The 23,789-nt window shown below is 51.0% G+C and overlaps 1 protein-coding gene across 2 annotated transcripts in view; it reads left to right on the top strand.

Moving 5' to 3' along the window:
- The window catches only part of COL4A1 (collagen type IV alpha 1 chain), a 147,296-nt gene that overhangs the window by 115,562 nt on the left and 7,945 nt on the right, over positions 1-23,789 (top strand). For both annotated transcript variants that reach the window (XM_004273605.3, XM_049701020.1), the window contains exons 26-49: positions 465-633; positions 2,887-2,979; positions 3,070-3,174; positions 4,892-4,989; positions 6,996-7,146; positions 7,354-7,467; positions 8,130-8,297; positions 8,416-8,505; positions 9,323-9,475; positions 9,629-9,727; positions 9,839-9,928; positions 11,229-11,368; positions 11,807-11,933; positions 12,028-12,108; positions 12,568-12,666; positions 13,785-13,835; positions 14,990-15,175; positions 15,784-15,917; positions 16,969-17,041; positions 17,801-17,872; positions 18,917-19,045; positions 20,035-20,133; positions 21,017-21,229; positions 22,132-22,309. In XM_004273605.3, the coding sequence (XP_004273653.1) occupies positions 465-633; positions 2,887-2,979; positions 3,070-3,174; positions 4,892-4,989; positions 6,996-7,146; positions 7,354-7,467; positions 8,130-8,297; positions 8,416-8,505; positions 9,323-9,475; positions 9,629-9,727; positions 9,839-9,928; positions 11,229-11,368; positions 11,807-11,933; positions 12,028-12,108; positions 12,568-12,666; positions 13,785-13,835; positions 14,990-15,175; positions 15,784-15,917; positions 16,969-17,041; positions 17,801-17,872; positions 18,917-19,045; positions 20,035-20,133; positions 21,017-21,229; positions 22,132-22,309 (2,912 nt within the window). The remainder of the gene's footprint in view (positions 1-464; positions 634-2,886; positions 2,980-3,069; positions 3,175-4,891; positions 4,990-6,995; positions 7,147-7,353; positions 7,468-8,129; positions 8,298-8,415; positions 8,506-9,322; positions 9,476-9,628; positions 9,728-9,838; positions 9,929-11,228; positions 11,369-11,806; positions 11,934-12,027; positions 12,109-12,567; positions 12,667-13,784; positions 13,836-14,989; positions 15,176-15,783; positions 15,918-16,968; positions 17,042-17,800; positions 17,873-18,916; positions 19,046-20,034; positions 20,134-21,016; positions 21,230-22,131; positions 22,310-23,789) is intronic.

A 23,789-nucleotide genomic window follows, 5' to 3' on the forward strand; every position in this document is an offset into this window, starting at 1 on the left:
GGGGGGGGTCCTTGTCGTAAACGAACTTGTCTCACGCTCACTGGAAAGCTGTAGTCTGTAAACCTAGGTGTGATAGCCCTGACTTGCACGATTAGGTGATAAGGGGTCAGTGTCTTCTGATGCATCTGGGGGAACTGAAAAGACCTCCATATGTCGGCCGGGAGGTGAATTTTAAAGTTAGCGGCGTTCAAGTCACCCTTTCCAAGAAGATTCCAGATATGAGTGCCTTCCTCCTTGGAGTGTCTCCTTATGTGTGGGTTGGGAGGGCGCTTGCTCAGCCTAGAGGAGAGAATGCCGGTTTCATTTATTAACTACAAGGTGACCTCTGCAGACGGGTTGAAGTTAATAAGTAGCACAGCTAGTTAAACTCCGGCACTTTTTACCACGGGTGGTGGAAAAATGCGACGCGGCTCGGAGTGCTGGTATGTCTGCTGATAACTCGTCTTTTTCTCTTTTCGCTTCAGGGTTCAGTAGGATTAAAAGGAGAACGTGGCCCCCCGGGAGGAGTTGGATTCCCCGGCAGCCGCGGTGACGTCGGCCCTCCTGGGCCTCCAGGGTTTGGCCCTATTGGCCCCATTGGTGACAAAGGACAGATGGGCTTTCCGGGAAACCCCGGGTCCCCAGGCCTGCCAGGTGAGGCCTGAGGACCTCCAGTGCCCTGGGCTCAGCGACATGGGGACGTGGGTCTGGTTTCAGTCCTGCCAGGAGGGGGGCATGTGACCTGAGCAAACTTTCCTTAGCGTTTCTGTATCTCGTTCCTTCCTTTATGAGATGGGCCAGTGGCGTGTAGGATCTAGATGACAGGAACTTGAAGGTCTAGGTGATTTCCTTATAAATAAGTACGCCATGTGCAGCAGAGAAGGTCAGCCTTCTGTGTGGAAGTGACACCAGCCTGAGCCCGTTTTCTGTTTCTCCCCGATGCGCGGTCCCTTTTGGCTTCTGTGTATCCCAAGCCACATACTTACCTTCACCCTTCCGCTGATGTGCACACACTGACTGATCCACAGCTGCTTGGACTTGGCTGTTGAATTTCGGGGTAGTTCCAGCCGTTCGTTGACTGTTTTATCACGTGGTTCTGTGTGCCACGCGCTGAGCTAAGCGACCAGAAAGGAAGCAACTCAGAGGCCACCCGCCCTCCTGGAGCCCACCGCCCGGGCTTTGGTGGAGAACGTGGGAGGGGGCTGTGTGAGGGTTTCCCACGGATGCGCTCCACTGCGTCCTCACGACGGGCTTATCTTCAGGGACGGAAGTGAAAGGGGGGGTCCCCGGGCCCCGCGCACAGTAGACCGTCAGTGACTTATTAGTTGAAGATGATTCCGGGAAGAAATGGAACATTGACATCATTGCCTAGGAAACCTGGAGAAGAGGCCAGGAACGGCCTGGGCACAGAGGACAGAAGGACGTGTGCTGTGACTAAGATGGCTTAAGTAAGAGTTGTAGAAATGAATGAAAGGTGACTTGGGGTGATTAAAGGTGTGTGGCCGGTAAGCCTGGAGAAGCATAGTAACTAAGAAGCTGGAAGATCGAGGTTTCCAACAGGAGAGACTCAGCAGCGATGACAGTCTGGCCTTCTTGTTCTCACACGTTGGCCGATTCTGTCCCGAGCCGTGTATCCAGCCCAAGTTCCGCCAGTTCCTGTCCCCACTGGGAGCTGTTGTTTCCTTATGAAGACCCAGTGTAGGGTCTGTCAGGTTCATAATACAGAACACATCAGCAGCCCCTGACGGAGGCCCAAGTACATGCCTTACTGGATGGGTTCTTGTTGTCGTTGGGTGACCGTTGGTTACTCACTAAGCGAGGACTCCACTGATGAGTGTTCTTTGATTAGCAAGGAACCCGGGAACGTCTCTCTTACGACTCCTTTCGGGGCAGGAAAATGCTGGGTTTGACTTAGAAACACCCCAGGTCTCGGAAAGGGGCCTCTGAGCACTAACCCCACACTCCTCGTTCCCAAATCACCGCCTCAAGTGTTCTTCGTGCTTCCGGAATCTGAACCCTTGCAGCGTGTACAAAGGAATCAGGTTTCTTTTTCTCGGCCAGAAACTACCATCAGAAAAGCCAGTGGGACACATACAGATACGTCTTGACGGCACGGGAAGAGGGTTCCCGAAAGAGGCAATGCTGACAGTGCTGTCGGTCAGCTGTCCACATTCTGGGGGGTTCCTTGGCCATCCAGACCCCGGCAGCTTTGGGATTAGAAACCCGACTTCTTTGATCTGCCAGAGCTGTGTTTAGTCTGATGGTCGTAAAAGCCTTGTTCCCAGGGCTGGAGCTGATAGCAAAGATGTGTTGGGGTCAGGCCCTGGTGCTTCCCACAGTCTGTAGCGAAAGCAAGTGTTGGCTGTCCCTGGGAGGCCCTTCAGATCCTGAGTTCTTTAAGGTACGTGAAGGTTCAGTGGAGATGAGACCTTAGGTCCTTTTGTAACGGCTCAATCCTGACACCCAGTGGATCTCGTAGGCACGGGCACCCGGGGCTGCGCTGGAGATGCCGCAGAACCGTGCAGCTCACTGTTAGGGGAACGATATCACCCACGGGGCACGTCGTGAAGATAACTTCCCACCAGATGTGGGCATCACAGCAACTTAGAACCAGTCCTGTCTGAGCCACTGAGAACGGTGAAAAGACTTTGACTTTTTGAGGCAGATTCATTGATACCAGGGTCATCTCGCTGTTTGTTGCTGTAGAGTTTTTAGCTTTTCGTGACCCTTGTTTCGGACGCTTAAAGGATTCTTGTGTCAAACAAATGTCTAGGTCATTTTGGACGTTTTGGGAGAAGAGGCGCTCTCTGTGAGAGATTCTAGAAAAGGAGAAGGAGGAGATGGAGGCGAGCAGACGAGGACGTGACGCGGCAGCCCTCACGCTGTGTCCTTTGCTCTTTTCCCCAGGTCCCAAGGGTGAAGAAGGAAAGGTCATGCCCTTACCCGGTCCCCCTGGAGCAACAGGACTTCCGGGGTCTCCCGGGTTCCAAGGGCCCCAAGGTACTCAGCGTCTCGTTCACCTGGAGGCTTGGGGTGGGGGAAATGTGCTCACGTTTTTCTCACGCTGACCATTGGTCTTTCTCACCGCAGGTGACCGAGGTTTTCCTGGAACCCCGGGAAGGCCGGGTCTCTCTGGAGAGAAGGGTTCAGTCGGCCAGCCCGGGATTGGCTTTCCAGGACCTCCCGGCCCCAAAGGTAAACCCGCAGGACGAGGCAGCTTTGGGGGGGCCGCTGCTCTGGCCACTGCCCGCGTGGGCCCCAGTGGTGGCGCCCGTCCCCGGCTGGTTAGCAGCAAGGGCTGTGGTCTCTCCGCTCATCCTACGTGAATTCTAGGAGAAAAGAGGTGGTGAACGTAAACACACCATGTGCGAGTTAGCGAAAGAGCTGCGCCGTGTGCAGCCCGGTGATTCCGGTCACCGAGGTGATGGGTGACGTGTGCTCCCGGCTGAGTGGTTTGGGGGGAAGGGGTTGGGACCTTAAGGACCCCAAGCTGCCCAGGGAGCTGGCAGATGCCACGTTTGCCTAAACCTACCCTCAGGGGGGTCTCTCTCTCATCCGTGAAGGGAGCACACAGCCCGCCGGGACCTGGGCCAGGCTGGTCTGGAAGGCGGGGGAAGGGCAGGGGGATGGTGCGGTGAATATGAGGGGGGGCCTTGCTCTTGGGGAAGAGGCCCTCACACGCGTGGATGTACTTCTTTCTGAAAATTGTAAGGAAGTAAAGAGGACAGCTTCACCCTTTTGGCTGCTTTCTTAGTCCTTCAGGGAGACTGATATGCAGACTGGCCATTAGGGACTTTGGTCCAGAGCCCAGAAGGGCTGTGAGCAGTGAGGGGCACGTCTTTTCCCTCTGGGCCGGCATCCCGACCCCAGTTTGACCGCCGTTTCACCAAAACTTAGTTTAAAGACTTGTCTAGCCTCCGGGCTTCTTGTCTAGGGCTCTGCATCGCGCCCACTCTCAAGGCTGCAGGCCTTCGAGCTCGGGGACTGGAGGCAGCGGCCTGTTTCTCCGGGAGCCGCGTGATGCCCGCCGCGCTCATGGCCACTTCTGCCAGGCTCATGGGGCAGAAGGCCCCTCAGTGACCCTCCAGCATCACAGGGGCAGTGCTCAGGCCTCCCGCGTGTTCCATGGGAGAACCAGGCCACTGCCATCACGGCAGGTAGAATTTAGCTGAGGAAGGCCTCCTTAACCAGAGACGCTTTGCCCACATCGCACGAAGCTGCCTGGAGTTACGTGCACTGTCTGTCAGGCCCCTCGAAACAGCAGCCCTACACCACGGGCGATTCAGGTTTGTGTTTCTGCAAGCTTGCAGATCACTGCGTGTCCCCAACCTTCCATCACACAGAGAGAGAGCCGAGCCCAACGGCTCTCACACTTTGCTGCCGTTTATAGCCACGTGGGCAGCTGTCAGAAAGCCCATCAGAGGCGGGACCCAGTCTCTAAATGTCCCCACGTGCCTCCAGTGTGGTGCAGTTGGAGAACAGGTGGTCTAACGTGGTGCTTCTCAAACTGGAACGTGTCCAGGAATCACGAAGGGTCTTGTTAAGATGCGGGTCTGCGTGGGGATATCCGGGCTGGATTTCTAACCAGGCGACACTCGGAGTTAGCAGAGTTTAAATCGCCATTCCCAGTCTGCAAACGCTGGTTGGGTTGGGTTGGGTTTGGTTCATTTGTGAAGAGCGGATAGGAGAGAAAAGTTCTAGGCGCTTAGAAGAAAAGGAAGGGAGGGGGCGGGTGTGAGGGAGAAAGAGGAAGGGGCGGCCGGCGCTGCGAGCTCCCTGGACCAGGATGGTCTCCTCTTCCTTGTTGGCGCCCTCACATCTGTTCAGGTTCATCTGAGCAGGTGTAAAAGAAGTGGAGAAAGTAGGGAACGGTATTTTTACATGAATGATTTTTTTTGACTCTTCCAAACAGGTGTTGACGGTTTACCTGGAGACACTGGACCTCCTGGAAATCCCGGTCGCCAAGGTTTTAATGGCTTACCTGGCAACCCAGGTCCGCCTGGCCAAAAGGTGGGTACTGGGCCTTCTCTGGATTGCTGTTTCCCCATCCTTGTGATGAATTGGACCCATAAATTGTGGCCTGTTAATCTCATATGGTATGTTGGGTCAGCGTGTTTTGTGTTTGAATGAAATAGCATCAGATGGAAAGTACCGAAGTACACAGGGTAGCACGCGGTCGCGCCTATTTTGGGGAGAATCACTTGTTCCTGCTTTGTGAGTGGGCTCTGTGTGTGTCCTGGGTCTCAGGTACAGTGTGTGTCATATCACGAGTAGAAGGAGAAAGCTGTTTGGAAGCCACTGTCCTGAGTGACCTAACAGCCCCCAGCAGGGTGGGCTGCAGCCTCAGTGATACTGACATTCGGGTCCAATGATTCCTCGTGGTGGGGCTGCCCTGAGTACCGTGGGGTCTTTCGCAGCCTCTGTGGCCCCGACCCACAGATGCGAAAGGAGCACCCCGACATGCATGCCCAGTGTGACCGCCAGAAACACCTCCGGACGTTACCCAGTGTCACCGTGGGGCAAAGGGCCCTGGTCAGGGACCCCGGGACTAGTGTGACATCGGGTTTCTCTTTGCCCTCGAACACCCCTCTGCTGCTTGCTGATACTCAGCAAGTACAGGTGACTGTTGGTTAGATCCTCTCCCGTTCTGATCATAAGGAAAGGAACTGAAATTGCCAGAAGGCGCCTGTCCTGCCTGGGAAAAGGCCACGGCCAGGAGATGCGCCTTTGCCGGCACAGAGCCCTTGCCCTCGCCCTGGGGGTGGGCGGGGGTGCACGCTGGCAGCTGTGCCTCGGTGATGCCGGGGAAGGTTCCTTCTGAGGAACGCCTGACCCGAGGTGGTGTCCCTGCCCCGTGTGGCTGACGTGGAGCATGTGGCCTTCGGACGCCTTCTTCTTTTTTTTTTTTTTTTGCGGTACGCGGGCCTCTCGCTGCTGTGGCTTCTCCCGTTGCGGAGCACAGGCTCCGGACGCGCAGGCTCAGCAGCCATGGTTCACGGGCCCAGCCGCTCCGCGGCATGTGGGATCTTCCCGGACCGGGGCACGAACCCGCGTCCCCTGCATCGGCAGGCGGACCCTCAACCACTGCGCCACCAGGGAAGCCCAAGGATGCCTTCTTTATGTGACACACCCCCGCCTTCCCCTGATGACCCGCACTGGGTGTGAAAGTGAGTCAGTGACCGCAGTATGTAGATCGCCTCAAACACCGGCTCACGAGCTAGTAGATGCCGAATGGAACTGGAATTCAGGATTTGGTTTACGATTTAAAATACTGAGCTTTTTCAAGATCCCCTGGACTGAGTTCCCTCCAGTTTGCAAATTTCACCGCAGGGCCGTGTGGATGCGCCCCTTCTGCCCGCTTACCTCCACCTGGTCGTCATCTGGAAGTTGTTGCCTTCAGGGATGCCGGGGGGGGGGCGCTGTGACACGATGCACACGTTCTGCTTCACACGGCCCGTCGGTGCTTAAATTGGGGTGTGCTCCTTCAGGCCCTCGAACTACTGCCTTTATTTTTAATCATCTGTGTGGGTCAAAGCCCTTTGATTCATGAAAAGGTTTTAAACGTTTAATTTGACGTGAGAGCTTTCATTTCATCAAAAAAACGAAGTAAATGGAGTTCTGTTCCAGTCCTGGAACTTTCCACCTCTTAATACCCATTCGCTGGCCGCACAGCACGCTGGGTGTTGTTCCCTCTGTGTAGACTCAGGGCGGCAGAGTCGAGGGGCCGAGACCCAGCGGAAGGAGCTCCTGCCTCTCTGACTGTGGACAAGCCGTCCAAACCGGGGAGCCTTGGCTTTCCTCCTTTGTGGAAAGAAAATAATAAAAATTACCTCCCTTTCGGCTTGTAGTGAGATTGAAAGGCAACAATAGGTGTGAAGAAGCTTCGCCAGCTGGAAGGTGGGACAAATACCGTTCTTATAAATGCACCGGCAGCATCGGTTAACACGTACGCCCTTGGCCTGATAAAATCGCGGGCTCTGAGGGTCACTGGCTTCTCTGTGCTTCATGGTTTCCAGGGCGAGCCTGGAGTTGGTCTGCCGGGACTCAAAGGTCTGCCGGGACTCCCTGGCATCCCCGGCACCCCTGGAGAGAAGGGAAACGTCGGGGGACCAGGCGTTCCTGGGGAGCACGGTGCCATTGGCCCTGCAGGCCTTCAGGGAATCAGAGGTAACTTCGTATGGGCAAATCCAGCTTGTGGTAGGGATGGGGTCTGTTTATTGTGTGTCCGCAGAGCACCTATCAGGGCCCAGTAAACGTTTGCTGAATGAATGATGGAAATTCTAGACGGGTTCCTGGCGAGCGGCGTGAGTGGGTGGTAGGCGCTGACCCCGCTGTGTCCCCGTGTGGTGCCTTCACGATTTCTTCCCCATCCAGGTGACCCGGGACCTCCTGGATTGCAAGGTCCCAAAGGAGCTTCTGGAGCCCCCGGAATAGGCCCTCCTGGAGCTATGGGACCCCCTGGAGGACAGGGCCTCCCAGGGTCATCAGGTGATACTACGTTCTTCCAGAATGTTCCCTCCCCTAACTCATAATCTGTGACTAAAAGGGGGAAAAGGCAGTTCTATTCTGTGGCTGTAGGTTTGGTTGTCTGCTTACACGTAAGGTCACAGGCGCCTTTCTTCTCCTCCCTCCGAGCTTGGTTTACGTGCCAAAGACACCTCCCCTTTATATTGTATATTCTTTACCTTTTCCGTTTAATTTAGAAGGATCGGTATCTCGGTATCTCTATCTTACCTTTCCATAAGACGTTTAGTAAGTTGTAGGTAACTTAAACAAAATGAGTTCATGTCTGGAAGCTACCTTTGCCTTTAATAATCATTCTAGAAGTGAGACAGAGAGGGTGGACCAGGGCAGGGCAGCCAGGGAGAGACACCGCGGAGAAGCTGGGCTTAGGTCTGAATACTGCGGAGGGGCCCGGGTGGGAATTGCTGACGGCTCACGGCAGGTAGGCGGGGCTTTGTCTTGGGATGTTGTTTGCCCACCGATGGCCCCAAACACCACTATCTGAGAAGGTGGAAGCCGTTTCCCTCTACCCCCGACGTGGGCACGGCTACACACCTTCTGCAGAAAGTAACAGTTAAACAGGGTACAGGATGCTGCAGGACACCCTGTCGATCCTGCTGACGCCCCCTTTCTCTTCCCCACCTCAGGCCCCCCTGGAGTGAAAGGAGAGAAGGGCTTCCCCGGATTCCCAGGCCTGGACATGCCAGGCCCCAAAGGAGACAAAGGGCCTCAGGGGCTCCCCGGCCTGACGGGACAGTCGGGGCTGCCTGGTATCCCTGGACAGCAGGGCACACCTGGACAGCCCGGGTTCCCAGGTAAATGGCCTGTGAACTCCACCCAAGTGGATGCTGGGGAGACGCCTCACCTGGTCTCGTTCATGACCCTCGCTCGGCATCTGCCATCAGCGTTCACAGTCCTTCCATCCGGCCACAGGTCCCAAGGGAGAGATGGGCGTCATGGGGACCCCCGGGCAGCCCGGCTCGCCAGGACCAGCGGGTGTGCCAGGATTGCCGGGTGAAAAAGGTAGGCAGCCGTGACTCCGGAAAAGCCCATCTCGTGTCTGTGTCCCGATGCCTTGTGGGAAATTCTCCAAGAGTCGTAGATCATTGTTCATTTCAAGAGGCCTGGGAAAGAAGATCAAGCTAGGGTCCGGAAGACCCCCTCTTCCAGGAGGCACTCAGGGGTCCTGGGGATGAAGGGCTGTGCCCTGCCGAAAAGTCAGAGAGAAGACAGGTTTCCGGGTTTCCTTGTTGGCATGGTAGTTTTTGTTTTTTTTGGTTTTTTTTTTGAGAAATGGTGGTATTTTTAGTCATTCGAAGATTCAGTCACAGCAACTGAGTCTTTGGAATCCAATTAGCAAACAGGGGAAGTTTACAAGTCTTACTTTTTATTTCTTATCTTGATATTTGAAATTAGTTCAGATACTGTTTTTAAAAAAGAAATTGACTTTGAATGTGAGACATAAAAATGGTCATTTGTTGAGTTGAACAGGAAAATTCTGTTCTTTCGTATAGAATTGAGGGGCCACTGAGCAGATGTCGTGAAGGTATTTGAGAAGGAGAGAAAATATAAATTATTTAAACTAATAAGTGAAGTCTCCTATGTTGGAATTATTAGCAAATAATGAATTCTAGAAAATGGCTTTTTTGTTCATTTCCCTGCTGTTACATTCTTCTGGGTAACTCGGACCCTCGCCATTTAACGCCACTTTTGGACAGACTATTAGTTCTTTATAGGTTGTTTATCAGTTGCTTCTACTGGCCAGAAAGAACAGCACACTTGTCACTGCCTTGGGGGCCCTTGGCCAGGTGTCACTCGGTGCCTCCTCTTCTTTCTACAGGGGACCACGGCTTCCCGGGCAGCTCGGGACCCAGGGGAGACCCTGGCTTCAAGGGTGATAAAGGAGATGTGGGTCTTCCTGGCAAGCCGGGCTCCATGGATAAAGTGGACATGGGCAGCATGAAAGGCCAGAAGGGAGACCAAGGAGAAAAAGGTAACGCGGAGGACAGTTTACCTTCGGAGGGGGGAGAGGGTGTCTAACGAGTTATTCAGTTCTTCACACGTGATGTCAGACCAACCTGTGTTTCTAGTTTGTCTTATTTTAAGCAGATGTGGTCGTCACTATTTTTGTGTGTGTGTCGTGCAGGACAAATCGGCCCAACTGGTGATAAAGGATCCCGGGGAGATCCTGGAACCCCAGGAGTGCCCGGAAAGGACGGTCAGGCAGGACACCCTGGGCAGCCAGGTATGGAAGGGAGTTCAAGGTCGCCAGCTCAGCAGGGGCTCGTGTGGGGAGAGGTTACCTGGCAGTTTTCATGGGCGTTGACCTGTTGGGTTTTTCTCTTTATGATTCTAGGACCTAAAGGTGATCCGGGCATAAGTGGGACCCCAGGTGCTCCGGGACTTCCTGGACCCAAAGGATCGGTTGGTGGAATGGGCCTGCCAGGTATGTGGGGTTTAGGAAAGGAGTTTCCTTCCCAGTGCTTGTACATGTGGTGCTTGTGGGACGAGTCTGCGGGTGAGACCCGCTTCACGGAGGACGTAATCCAGGGAGACGTGTCTTTGACACAGACTCACATCTTCAATCCTGTGTGGTCTCTTGCCTAGGGATGGTGGCATTTGGTTGACCTTCCAGCCATTGCTTAAACTAGCAAACAAACAAAACCCGTCACAGTTTAATAAAATAAAACACGGGCTGTGCACTATGACCTTTCAGTTACCTCCAAGTGATCCGTCTACGTGGATCCGTCGAGGAGGTGATTAATTCTCCATTCAGTTGTGTCAGCGCAAGCAGCTCGTGCCTGTAAAGCCCTTTGACATTAGCTCAGAAGAATCCCCTGGGCTCCTCTGCCCTGGTCCCGAGCTGGCCTCCCAGGCTTTGCCATCAGCGTTTGCGGCGGTGACAGCGACCAGAGCAGAGGCAGCAGATGGAAGGCTCAGGCCCCGATGGTCCAGGTGCTACTGCTTCTTAGAACTTGCCTGGAGCAGGAAGTCAGGGCAGCCAGCCCGTCTCCCTCACTCCTCCCAAGGCTTTGCGAGGCGTGTTGTCACTTTGCTTGAGCTATAAACACCCAGCGGCTGCAGTAAGGCTTCTTAAATTCTTTTTGCAACGAATCTCTTGGGCCTGTCATTCAGTCCGCTAGGCAGATGCTGGTTGCAATAAAACAACCAGGGTTCCCTTTGTTGCAGTAATCTCCCAGGCCTTGGCTGCAATTTAATATCCAAGTTCTCCTTACAATAGCATCACCAGCCGACTCACAGCTGCCCCTAACAACCAAGCCAGCAGCCGCAGAGGGTCAGTTACAGGGGCGGGCATAAGCCAGCTTCCCCTGGTACCTATTAATAAATTAGTTTGACTGCCCACATCCGTCCTGGAAGCAGGTACACTTTTACTCTCCATGGCCTGCCTCTCGCCCCCTCTGATTCATTCAGATAATGAGGTTTGACTACGGAACGAAAGACACAGAAGCCGTGTTTAATGCTGTTGGGAAAGGAAGCATGCTAAGCGGTTAATGTATTTTTTTCTCCCTTTGTAATGTGATTGTCTTTAAAAGACAGGAGGAACGTTTCCTGTGTGGTTCTAATGTGGTCTGGGGGGCTGGCGCCTGCCTGGATCACTACAACTTGAGAAATGAGGGGATACCTGTTCTTCCGTCTCATTCTTGGCCGGTAGTTGAGACGCTTTCCTGTTTTTAACGTTAGCACCTGCTAAGCACACATTCTGTTTCAATTGTGTGTGTTTCTAGGAACACCTGGAGAAAAAGGTGTGCCTGGCCTCCCTGGCCTGCAGGGCATCCCTGGCTCACCTGGAGAAAAGGGAGCAAAAGGAGAGAAAGGGCAGGCGGGTCTACCTGGCATTGGGATTCCAGGACGGCCCGGGGAAAAGGTAACAGCATCCCCGCGGAAGCCCCTCCCACCCATCCCCGCAGAAAGGCTTTGGAGGAACGTTTACTGAGCATCTCCACACAGTCGATGAATCATAACACAGAACGGTTTCTCCAGTTGATTTTTACGTCTCCCTGCCTCCCCCTTCTATCCATGGCCTGTGTCCCCAAGGAGGATCCGGGACGTGCTGAGAGCTTGGGTAGCGAGTTATCATGGGGAGAAATGGAGAAGGAACACGAGAAGCAGAACAGGCAACTGCTCTTTGCTCTGGGTTTCTAGTTTTTCCTCCATTTTCAGAGGGCTTTGATTCTCCCCTTAGAAAGCTGGAAGTGGAATTCTGCCACGCGATAGTCATTGCAGTCCCATGTATACAGAGAGCACCTCCAGACGCATGTCCAAGGACACACATGACATTAATGGGCCCAATTTTCACCCACAGGGAGACCAAGGGGTAGCAGGTTTTCCAGGAAGCCCTGGAGAGAAGGGAGAGAAAGGAAGCAGTGGGATCCCAGGGATGCCCGGGTCTCCGGGCCCCAAAGGCTCACCAGGGAGTGCTGGCTATCCAGGTAAGTGAGCCGGCCTCCTCCTGATCTCGGGGTTCAAGGATGGCAGAGAGAAACTCAAAGTCATGGGAATTCTGGTGTTTTGGTTTTTCTTTAGGAAGCCCCGGGTTGCCTGGAGAAAAAGGTGACAAAGGCCTCCCGGGATTAGATGGCATCCCTGGCATCAAAGGAGAAGCAGGTAGAGACCACTTTTTAGGACACAGATGGGGGCCTGTGGAGAAGAAGCCAAGGGGCCTCAAGGCTGGGTGACCTCTGAATGACCAGCTGGGCTCACACCTCCACTTCCAGATGAACAAACTGAGTCTACGGGGACTTCTAGGGTCTTCCCACCAGTTAGACCTAGAACTGCTTTTACAGCTGGTTCCAATGGGGTCTAGAAACTTTTCCTGTTCGGCACGGTAGATGGATGTCCTTTCTCTCCACTCTCACCAGCTTTAGGGGGTCACAGTGCAGTGGTGGTGTTGCCGCATGAGGGTCCCTTCTGAAGGGGTGTCAGGAGTAACCTCGGGGAGGCTGGGCATGCTAGGGGGTGGGAGGTACAGCTCCCTGGAAAAATGTCAGGAGTGGTGCGTTTTACATGCAGATCACGGTGCCGTGATAGGTTCCATGCCTGACCGATCTGACCTTTCTCTTTGAGGTCTTCCTGGGACGCCTGGTCTCACGGGCCCGGCCGGCCAGAAAGGGGAGCCCGGCAGTGACGGATTCCCAGGGTCGGCAGGAGAGAAGGGTGAACCAGGTATGTTGGGCTCTCATTTCCCTTTCAGAATGAGACTCTGCTCTGGAGTAAACATCTCCCAGAGACTTACATTCCATGCTAAGTGACCGGAGCTGGCTGTAAGCTGGACGTAAGTTACATCCTTACAGCTATTTAAGCAACAATGTGGGCAAGTGGGGCAGGATTGGATGAGAAAAGGGGAAAGAGGATGTTCATTTATTCCACAAATACTTATGGGCACCTACCCTTAAAATGGCCTGAGCTCTCAGTGGTGAGTGAAGGAGACACCGTAGAAAGCCCAAACCACTGCCTTCTCTGCCTGGCCTTTCCCCCTTTAGAGGAACGGTCCTGGGAATATTCTCAGTCCCCAGAATCTGCTCCTGTTACTGATGGGGGCACAGCAACTTGGGCAAAAGTGTGAGCTGTGGGCTCCGATGATGACAATCACACACGTAATAATATTCGTATATAGCAAGAGGGTGACACACAGACAGTTTGAAACAGGTTGCCCTCAGTCAGGGGGATGGAGGGAGGGAAATAGTGCTGGAGAGGAGCACGGAGGGGGATCCATGGCTGTTAGTGTTGGTCTCTTCCTAAAGTTCATTTCTTTCATTCTATGAGCCTTATGTTTATATTATGTACATTCATTTTCCTATAAAAATAGTTCGTAAGAAATGCCTCCACACCTACTTCCCCCCTTTGAATCTTCCCTTACGTGCTTTACTCACATTTGTGGACTCCCTGGTGTCTGCTGCCCCAAATATCACTGGCTCTGTGCACTGCCTTTGCGAATAGCTGTTAGTTGGATAGTCATCTGAGAAAAGCCAATTAGTGAGTCTCCAGACAGTAAAGGGAAATAAGTACCCATCTGTACAGATCGTTTCTCCTAAATGCTATAATGGTTCTGGGCTCAAAGGTACTTGGGAAAATGTACTAAATTATGTATATATATCCAGTCAAGGGTATCTTAGAACAACTGTAGTAATATAATTTTACTTGCAAAGTGCAACGGACTAATTTCTCTGTGTTTCGCAAATAGTATATGGTATCGGTGCAAAGAGTGGATATCGCTTTGTGCTGTTCCTGCAACTCGGCTGTTTTAGGAGAGATAAACAGGACTTCTTACCTTTATCTTGTAGGTCTACCCGGAAGAGGATTCCCAGGGTTTCCAGGGGCCAAAGGAGAGAAAGGTAACACATTTGCTAAACGTGTTCTTCCTTTTCAACTAACTGCTGATACACGTGGCACTGGCAGAGCAGGGCGAGCAGATACAAGGAAGCACGTGGACATGGGTGGTAGATTATGGGTCTGGGACAGTCGAATTGCCACTTTCTACTGGCTCGTGGCAAACCACTGTGTGGCGTGTGTGTTTCGGATTCAGAGCCTTGTGAAGTGGGGTGGGGGGGAAGTGGGGGGAAATCCCAGGGTGGGCCCAACCATCCTTCTAGGTAGTGACCCTGTTTCCTCCCCTTACTTTTTCTTAATAACCTTGAAGCAATCCTAGAATTTTGTCATTTCGTTGGCAAGTTTGGGGTAATATGTTTAAAACAACATGCAGGGTTTTTTTCTACAAGCTCTCACTTAAAAAAGTTTGTTTAAAACAGCTTTATTGAGGTATCACTGACATCTAATAAACTGCATGTATTTAAAGTGTACAATTTGCCAAATCTTGATATATGTACACACCCATGAAAATATCAGCTCGTTCAAGACAGTGAATGCATCGTCACCCCAAAAGTTTCCTGGGCTGCCTTGTCACCCCCCCTCTGCTCCTTCCTGTCCCCACCCCGACCTGCCCCCCAAGCAACCATTGGTCTGCTTTCTGGCACTGTAGATGAGCTTGTATTTTCTAGAATTTTACATTCGCGGAATCCTACAGCATGTATGTTTTCGCCTGACTTCATTCGCGCAGCGTAATGAATTTGAGTCACCTGTGCTGTTCGTTGTGTCAATAGTTTATTCCTTTTTCTTGCTGAGTCGTGTTCCATGGTGTAGCTGTAACACAGTTGGTTTATTCATTCACCTGTTGGTAGAACAAGCCCTTAATTTCAGCAATGCCATACCTTGCAGGCTTATCTACACATATATTCAAATGCCTTTGCCAGAGAACACCACCTTTAAAAAGTGTAAAGAATGGTTGCAGTTTCTTTGTACCCTAAGCTTTCTCTTCCTCAGGTGGGCCGTGGCAGGTGTCTGGCACGTTATTTAATAAAAAGGAGAGAGAAGGGCACCAGCTCTGGTTTCCTCCTGGATCCTTCTGGAAGCCCCTCCCTCCTCTTTGGTGCACTGGATTTCTCTTCTTCCCTGCATTTCACTGTGATCTCAACCTGTCTTTACTGTTTAGGTTCAAAGGGCGACGTGGGTTTCCCAGGCTTAGCTGGGAGCCCAGGAATTCCTGGATCCAAAGGAGAACAAGGATTCATGGGTCCTCCGGGGCCACAGGGACAGCCGGGATTGCCAGGCACTCCGGGCCACGCGGTGGAGGGGCGCAAAGGAGACCGGGGCCCACAGGGCCAACCTGGCCTGCCAGGTAAGGGTGTATCACTAGGTTCAGAGCTGGGACTGAAACAGAGGCACAAACATACACAAGTATCAAAGAAATTGGAATAATTAAATTCTCAAATGAGCTTTTTATTTAGAAGTTTGCAACATTTGTTACCATTGAGACTGCTTAAGATATTGGGCCCCTTTTACCTAGGCTTCCATTGGGTCAGTGCTTTTCTCGTGCTCTTTCTTTCAAGGAACAAGCAATTAGGGAGAGGGAGAAGGCCATTACTGAAAAGGACTGGAGCACAAATGCCATGTGTGGCTGGTTGTTTAAAACCAGCACGACCTTCTGTCACACCTGTTCCCCCATGAACAGTTGGCTGCCCTACAGCGCAGCCACCCCCGAGCACAGAGACCACAGGGCACTTGACTCTGAGACTGTGGTGTTTATATCGACGTTTACTGCCTGTCGAGGAGACTCTTCCTTCTAGGACCTGCCTGGATGTCTTCAGGGCCCATGCTGCATAATATGATGTTGTTGTATACAGTTGGGGACAGTTGGGTGGCAGTGGTGATGACCACAGCCCAGTGACACTTACACATAAAACCACCCTCTGACCTCAAACGTGGGACTTCTGTGTCTCCCATTAGGGCTTCCGGGACCCATGGGGCCTCCAGGGCTCCCTGGGCTTGATGGGCTGAAAGGTGACAAGGGAAACCCAGGCTGGCCGGGCACTCCTGGGGCTCCAGGGCCCAAGGGAGACCCAGGATTCCAGGGCATGCCGGTGAGTTGTCCCTTGGCAGGTCTTGTTTTTGAAAAGGATCATAAGATAATACTTGTGTGTGTATGTGTGTATTCATGTGTGTTACACTCCCAGATCCTCCCTGAATCAGCCCCTTCTCTCTGGCAAGTAATCAGCCATCTTTACTGGCATCATGGTAGGCAACTATTACAAAACTTTTTACAATCTAGTTTTACACAAACCATCAAAAGTGAAACAATATACTACTGGAGATTATAGTTCAATGCCTGGCTTTAAAAATCTATATACAAATGATGCAAAAAGAAAGCCTCAGTAACATAGAAATATATCCCTATTCCTAGTGCCATTCAGTGTCTGTCTATCTCTATGTATAATATGTGCATTATATGTACACATATGTAGATATATGTTTGTGCGTGTAATTTTGCTTACGGCACCTTTTAAAATAGGGTAAAGCAAAGAAACATTACAACTTTTTATATACTGAGAAAGGAACAACTATGTTGAAATATCTAGAAATTAAGATACTATTTTTTAAATACAAAAATATCACTGTATTATAAAGGAAAATAATCCTTCTTTAGTATTTTTTATGGTTTTTTTCCATATTTAAAAGCACTTTTAAGAAAAGATGCAAAGCTAATTTTAAAGAAAAATCACTCTGGTTGAGTGTTGGGAGTAAAGTCATCCAGAAAGATTCTTTGGTGTTAATAGATTGAGATGTTGCCATGACAAATGTTTAGGGAGTTTCGACTCTGTTCATGGCATCGTGCTATGGGGTGGGGGCAGTGGGCTGTAAGATTTACACCTGCTCCTGGAATTTACCACACAGGCGGACAAGCAGAAGGGACAGAGTGACTGAAGCAAGTTGCTGCAATTTCCAGCTCCCTAATTTAGGCACACACACAGGTTTTGTCATTCTTTTTACATCTTTTAGCAACCACAGGCAACATTTGTTCACAGAGCTACTTCAGAACATGGAGGGGCTGTTCCCAACTTCCTGACTACCCGTTGCTTGAGGGACCTACGTCTCCCGAGCCGTTCCCGACTGACGTTCTCTTTGTGTGTCTAGGGGATCGGTGGCTCTCCAGGAGCTACAGGTGCTAAGGGTGATATGGGACCTCCAGGAGTTCCAGGGTTTCAAGGTAAGACATAAGGGAGATGCCGCTTGAAGACACATTTACCTGCCACCAGAGCCGCGGCCCCTGGTGCTTTCCTGTTGATAGACCTAGCATTGCAGTACAAGATCCTGTTCTCTTCAAATTAAAATGCCGTTTCTAGGGGGCTGCCCCGTGTGTAGAATCCCACGCATAGCAGCATAAAGACATTCTGATTTTCATACTAAGAATCAGTAGATCATTTGCATCTCAGTGAGAAGTCATGGACTTGGGCCATTCATTAATTTTTTAATGTTTGAAGCAAATATTTATTGGGTGCCTACCAGCTTCCAGGCACTTTGATTTTTTTTTACTGCAGCATCAGGTACATATGAATGAAAGGTGAATACAACAAGTTCTCAGCTTGCAGGCATCTTGTGGTCTAGTTGGGGACACGTGTGAACCAGATCGTGACCAAAATAGAATCACGTGCCCTTCCACTGGTTGTGACCATTTTATGGTTTGCGGCATGTTTGGAAAAATGTGACCTCTGGGTTTTAGAAAGAAGAGTTTCATCAAAAGTTTGACATAGCTGACTACGAGTAATATTCTTTTCTTCCATGTGCATAAATTGGAAATGTGTTCACTGTGTGTGTGTATTATACGTGTATATGTATGTAGGTGTGTATATGTACACATAAGCATATGTGTACATGTATGTGCATATATATATATACTGTGTGTATTCACACACACACGGTTTTTGTTTGGAATTCTGTGCAAAGACAGTGTTTTACTTTCCTCCAGGGCAGAAAGGCCTCCCTGGCCTTCAGGGAGTTAAAGGTGACCAAGGAGACCAAGGTTTCCCTGGAACTAAAGGTAAGAGAATTTGGTCATTAGAAAACAGCAGTTGAAAATTCTTTGGCCACTTGGCAGGGTTCCTATATTTGGCTAATCTAGTTGACATTTTTACCAATGACTTGTCCTGAAAGTCAAGTTTGTTAAGTCTGTGCCTGAGATAAATCCAGTGGAAAGGGGTGAGAGACAAAACCTCACAGGCTCTGAGGGCAGGCGGAAATCAGCCGTAAAAATCAGGAACGAAGTCCGTCTTGCAGGCTGAACAAACTGTGGCTGGACAGTGTGGAGTTCTTTCTAAGAAAGGGGCTGCCTTGGCTTCTCCACGGGGAGCCAGACGTGCCGAGCGGCTCCAGAGACACAGCTGGTCTTAGAAGGAAGTGGTCTGAGGGAGTCTGCATCCCATCCTGGTCTCTGCGGGTCAGAGCTTATTTCGAGCGCTGCGTTTAGTTTTCAAGACCGTGTTTCAAGAGAGGGAGTGAGCAACCAGAATGCACTGAGAAGTGGATTGTTCGGGGAGAAAATAAATGGGGAAACGTGGGAGGAGCGAGGAAACGGAGGAAAGGGCGGCTGCGGGAGACCCGAGGCCCCCAGCTTCACGTGGCCACTCTGTGGACTTCAGGGCCCGTCAGGCAGGAGGAGGTTTACGTTTACTCGGCACTGAAAGATTAAGACCGGTGGTTCTGGTGTGCAGTAAGGCAGATCTCGGATACGTACGAGAAAAAAGTCCCAATTTCACCTGGTGGAGCTCCCCACGTGAGGGGTGGTTCCTTGAGGGGGACGAGCTTCCCCTTGGGTCAGGGGTCCATCAGGGCCTCCAGATCTGAGTGGACATTTGACACTGGTGACCCCGAGGTCTGTTCCAGTCCCGAGGATTCAGGATTCTAGGTTAGATAATAGAGACGCGCAGATGCCCGTGTGTCTCGTCGTGAGGATCTGGTCCCTCGTGTTTTTGATCGTGATTCTCCTTTTGAGAAGCACTGCGTTTGATTGGGTTTCATGTCAGAAGCTGTTTCTGCCCTGAATGTGGACTGTGAAATTGACCAGTGGCTGCCCTGATTCCCACAGGTCTTCCTGGTCCCCCGGGCCCCCCGGGTCCATACGACATCATCAAAGGGGAGCCAGGTCTCCCTGGTCCTGAGGGCCCCGCAGGTCTGAAAGGGCTTCAGGGACCTCCAGGCCCCAAAGGACAACAAGGTAGGAATAACCGCGCTGTGCAGAGGGCTGTGGAGGCGGGAGGGAGCTGACCTGGGCGGCGTTTCCTCTTCACCCGCATGTCTCACAACAGCCTCTGGGCAGTGACTGTGTAAACACGTATTTGAAGATGACTTTCTTACCTTCCTTCAGTGTATGTCAAAACCACGTGAAGTTTCTGAAGAGGCCTAACAAGGTCAGAAAAAGAAATCCAAGAAAAGCTAGGGCAGCACACAACTCAATACGTCTATGTTCACTTAGAAAAACATGGGCAAAGGAATGGGAAAAGCATCTCTCCCGGCCAGGAGATAGGGGACTGCAGGAAGCAGCAATCCAGAATTGTAGGGATGGGTGTTCTCCACAGCGGCCCAAAAGCTCTACCCAAGTGGCCAAGATCTGTGCAAATCCCTGTGGTTCCCGGACACCTTAAGCTAGAATCTTTCTGATTATTGGGGCTAAACACTCCTTACTTCCAAAGCTATTGCTGAGGAGTGGAGATGGAAGATAAAGAATGAGAACGTTTAGAGTAGAAAGGTAGCATCGATGAAAATTTGTTTTAACCACCTAGGAATAAACCACAAACATGAAAACTAAAAAACTACCCACGTCAGTAAACCCGGTGCCTAAACATTATCTGAGACACCAGAACGTGGCCGAGAAGGGGGAAACACCTGAGAAAATGCAAATGCATCAGATCTCTCCCTACCCCCATGTGACTGCCTTTCCCCAAACTGTGTGCCAAACGATAACAAGAACAACAGGAAGAAGCCAGGGAGAACCCCGAATTCCGAGATGAGGCACCCCGTGTGGGTGTCAGTCTGCAGAGTGTGTGTTAACCTTCTGGCTTTCTGGGAAGGCTTTCCCACCTGTAGTCCGAGGCCCTGTGCATCCCTCTCAGGGGGCCGAAGAAGACATTTCAAAAGGGAAGAAGCAGATACGGCCTATTTATTGCTCTCCACAACCGGATCATGAACTCTTTCTCCTCTCTTTAGGTGTGACAGGATCTGTGGGCTTACCTGGGCCACCAGGTATTCCCGGGTTTGATGGGGCCCCTGGCCAGAAAGGAGAGGCAGGACCCTTTGGACCTCCTGGTAGGTTTGCTGTGCTGTCCCAACCTCACTACCCTCGATCTGCATCTTCGGGTTAGAAGCCTTAGGCCCAGGCACGTGGAAACCTGCAAAAGGAAGTGTTTCTTGAAAGATTTGCATAGAAGTTTGTTTCTTAGGAGAAACAGGATCTTACAGAGGAGCTAAAGGTTGCCATCATTCTTTTCTGTGTAGGGAGACATGTTGATCAGAGCTCAGTGCCTCCCAGACGTTATTGAAAGAAGGCCAGTAGGGACGGCCCTATCTGGTTTTCTAAGAGTCTGCAGCTCAGACACTCCATTTCAGCAAAGGGCAAGGGGAGCAGGTGATGGTGCCAGAAGGCCACTGACTGGCGTGGACTAAAGTTGATCTGCTTCCCAAGAAGCAGGACCTCAGAGGTCCCATCGTGGCTGGGATGCCAAAGGCTGAGGGTGCAACTAAGTAGACAGAGCGCCCAGCCAGCAGGAGGCCTGTGAACATCCTGCAGGCAGCGTGGTCACCCAGGGGACAGGAGGACACCCTGCACGGGAGCTTCCTTCCAGCCTTGATTCCATATGCTGGCTTTGGGCCACTAAGGCTGGGAAGCTATCTTAAAAGATGGTTGTTTTAATCATCCTATAATAATCCTCCCTCAGAGGAGCTCCCAAATGCTGCATGAATACGTGCGTGGAGTCGTCATTTACTTCCTTTATTCATAGATTTATATTTTCACATATTTATTCATTGGACTGAGTTTATGAGCTTCTGCTTTGCACCAAGCGCCACGCGTATAAAACATCTCCAGGTGGGATGCAGAGGGGAGAAGCTGAGGTGGCACGAGGGAGGTGGTGGTTGTACTGAGTCTCGCCTGTTTGTAACTGAGGAAGCGTATTTCTCTGCTGTCTTTCAGGTCCAAGAGGCTTCCCGGGTCCACCCGGCCCTGATGGGTTGCCGGGATCCATGGGTCCCCCGGGCACCCCGTCTGTTGATCACGGCTTCCTCGTGACCAGGCACAGTCAGACGATAGATGACCCCCAGTGTCCTCCTGGGACCAAAATCCTCTACCATGGGTACTCGCTGCTCTACGTACAAGGCAATGAGCGGGCGCACGGCCAGGACTTGGGTGAGGCATCTGCAGATGGGTGTGTTCATTCCACGTCGCGTGTCCAGCGCTGGGTGGTGCTGGGCTGCGTTCCCGCTCTGGTCCTGCGTTTCGGAGTGTCACCGAGACCTAGTCAAGGAAAAGAGTCCTGTTTCCCTCCATCCTTACCAAGTGGGCCATCCTTACCGACAGCCACCATATTACTAATGGGAAGCCAGGCGGACATAAAGGCTGTGACTCTTTGAAAATTTTAAATTAATAAAACTTTTGACGTCTTCCTCCAATTATCAAGTAGGATCAAGGTATCTGGAGTACACACTTAACAGTTTGCATTCATAGTCATAAAATAGAGCAGCTTTACTGTTGCTGTTTTAAAAAATGTCCACGTTATCCTGTCCAAAATTCCTCTGTCCTTCTATTAGTTTAGATCAATAGAGGGTTGTGTGTTTGTCATCATTCTCTTAATCCTCTCCGGATCTGCTCCACCAAATTATGTTTTAATGTTATACACCTCTGACTTTCACTGAGGTTGCAAACATATATAAAGACAGCTCTGCATTTCATGAAAGACGCGGTCCAGTGAGTTACTAGCTGTGGTACAAGGAGCTGCACGTTAAGTTCCTTCCAGAATTCAGTTGCAGGAAAAGGTCTCTCTCTACCGATGAACGGCTTTGTTTCTGTTCATCCTGCTAATTCTCGATGGTTTCCCTTTGGCCTGGATCACTTCCCATTGAATTGAATGCTCATTTCCAATCATACTAGTCTGTTTGGTACATTTATTTCCTTCTTTCTGTAACTGGCAAACAGTTTTATTTCCACCTTAGCGGATGGGTAGGATAGATGTCTTTATTAGCTAGCTCACTTGCATTCTGTGTCGAGGCAGGCTGGGAATGATGAGCAATGTCTTCTCCCTGCGTCCCCAGGCACGGCGGGCAGCTGTCTGCGCAAGTTCAGCACGATGCCCTTCCTCTTCTGTAACATCAACAACGTCTGCAACTTCGCCTCCCGAAATGATTACTCGTACTGGCTGTCCACCCCGGAGCCTATGCCCATGTCCATGGCGCCCATCACCGGGGAGGGTATCAGGCCCTTCATCAGCAGGTGAGTGCAGCCCGTCGGAGCACACATACAACTGACGAAGAAAAGCAGCTCACAGCCAGGGCAGAGGTTATTTCTGTGTTTTTCCATTTGCCCCCAAACATTCGATCTATTGCCATTCCGTTTACTAATTGTGATACCTGAGTTTTGTAACAGAAACCAGCCATACAAATAATTGGACGTAAAAGTCGCTTATCTTCTTAAAAAATTTTAGTGCAAACCCTTGGTGAGATAAGGCCCGGCTTTGGAACAAGGCGTGTTATGTCGTGTGACTCAGCGGGTGGCTGCCTTCCCTGCCATGAACCAGCCGTGTCGCTGGAGTCCCCGGCAAACTTTAGAACAGCTTTGCAGCTTTTTTCTTTCTTAAATAATTATCTCCCTAAGGAGTCTTTTAAGATATATTTTTTGGAATCACCTCCAAGAAATTTTTAAAAAGTTTTTATTTTTTAATTGTAGTAAAACAATAACATAAAGTAACATAACACATAGCGTAAAATGTACCGTCTTAACCATTTTTAAGTGTACAGTTCAGTGGCACTTAACTGGGGGCGTAACACGGTCCCCAGGAAATGATGACACCACGGACACTGTATGTCTGTGCTTTAGATAGGAAAGATGGTACTGATGTATCGTGCACACTAACGTGTACATCCTAAGATTCTTCTCATTCTCTTCCACCCCACCAGTCTTTGCACTCTTGAGGTGATATGGTACCCACTGAGATTGCATGTGTTTGAGCGACTTCCCAAATTAAGTGCTTTCCACACTAATTAATGTCTGGGGTATGTTTTCAGGTCCCCAAGAGTCTTCCTGGTAGGAAATAAAATGGGAAATGGAAATGATTGTGACCGAAAAGTACACGATTTTCCTACTTTTGCCTCTTTCCTTCTAATTGAAAGTTGCTTCCTTAACTGTACTCAGAAGCAACAGAACAGTGGCAAAGGTGTGAACTTGTTTGACTGAGAAGCTAGTCTCTAATTTCACTTTTACACGCGAAGATAGTAAAGGGTGAAAAGAATGACAAGGCGGGACAGGTTTTCCTTAGGAAAGTGAGGGTGAGGAGGAATGGAAGCTTTTCTGTTTCCTTTAGAGAAATAGCAGCTTTTGAATAGGAAGAAAGACTAGTGATGTGGGCTCAGAGGTGTCTGGAGTCAGAGGGGAGGGGGACGGGGTGGGTGCTTGGGGCAGCCCAGCACCCCGCGTGGTGACCACCGTCACTGGATGGTCACCACCTACTTCGGGCTGGACTGGTCACTTATGGGGTCCGTAGCTCCAGAGTGTGGAAGGCTGGTCCTCACAGAACAGTCTTGTTAAAAGAATGTACCGCGTAGACCTGGACCAGAAAGGCTGGGAGATGCCTATTGGAAAAATGAGGGTTTTTTTTTTTGCGGTACACGGGCCTCTCACTGCTGTGGCCCCTCCCGTTGCGGAGCACAGGCTCCGGACGCGCAGGCTCAGTGGCCATGGCTCACGGGCCCAGCCG

The sequence above is a fragment of the Orcinus orca genome, chromosome 18 (genome assembly GCF_937001465.1).
Source record: "Orcinus orca chromosome 18, mOrcOrc1.1, whole genome shotgun sequence".
In the NCBI taxonomy this organism is placed as follows: Eukaryota; Metazoa; Chordata; class Mammalia; order Artiodactyla; family Delphinidae; genus Orcinus; species Orcinus orca.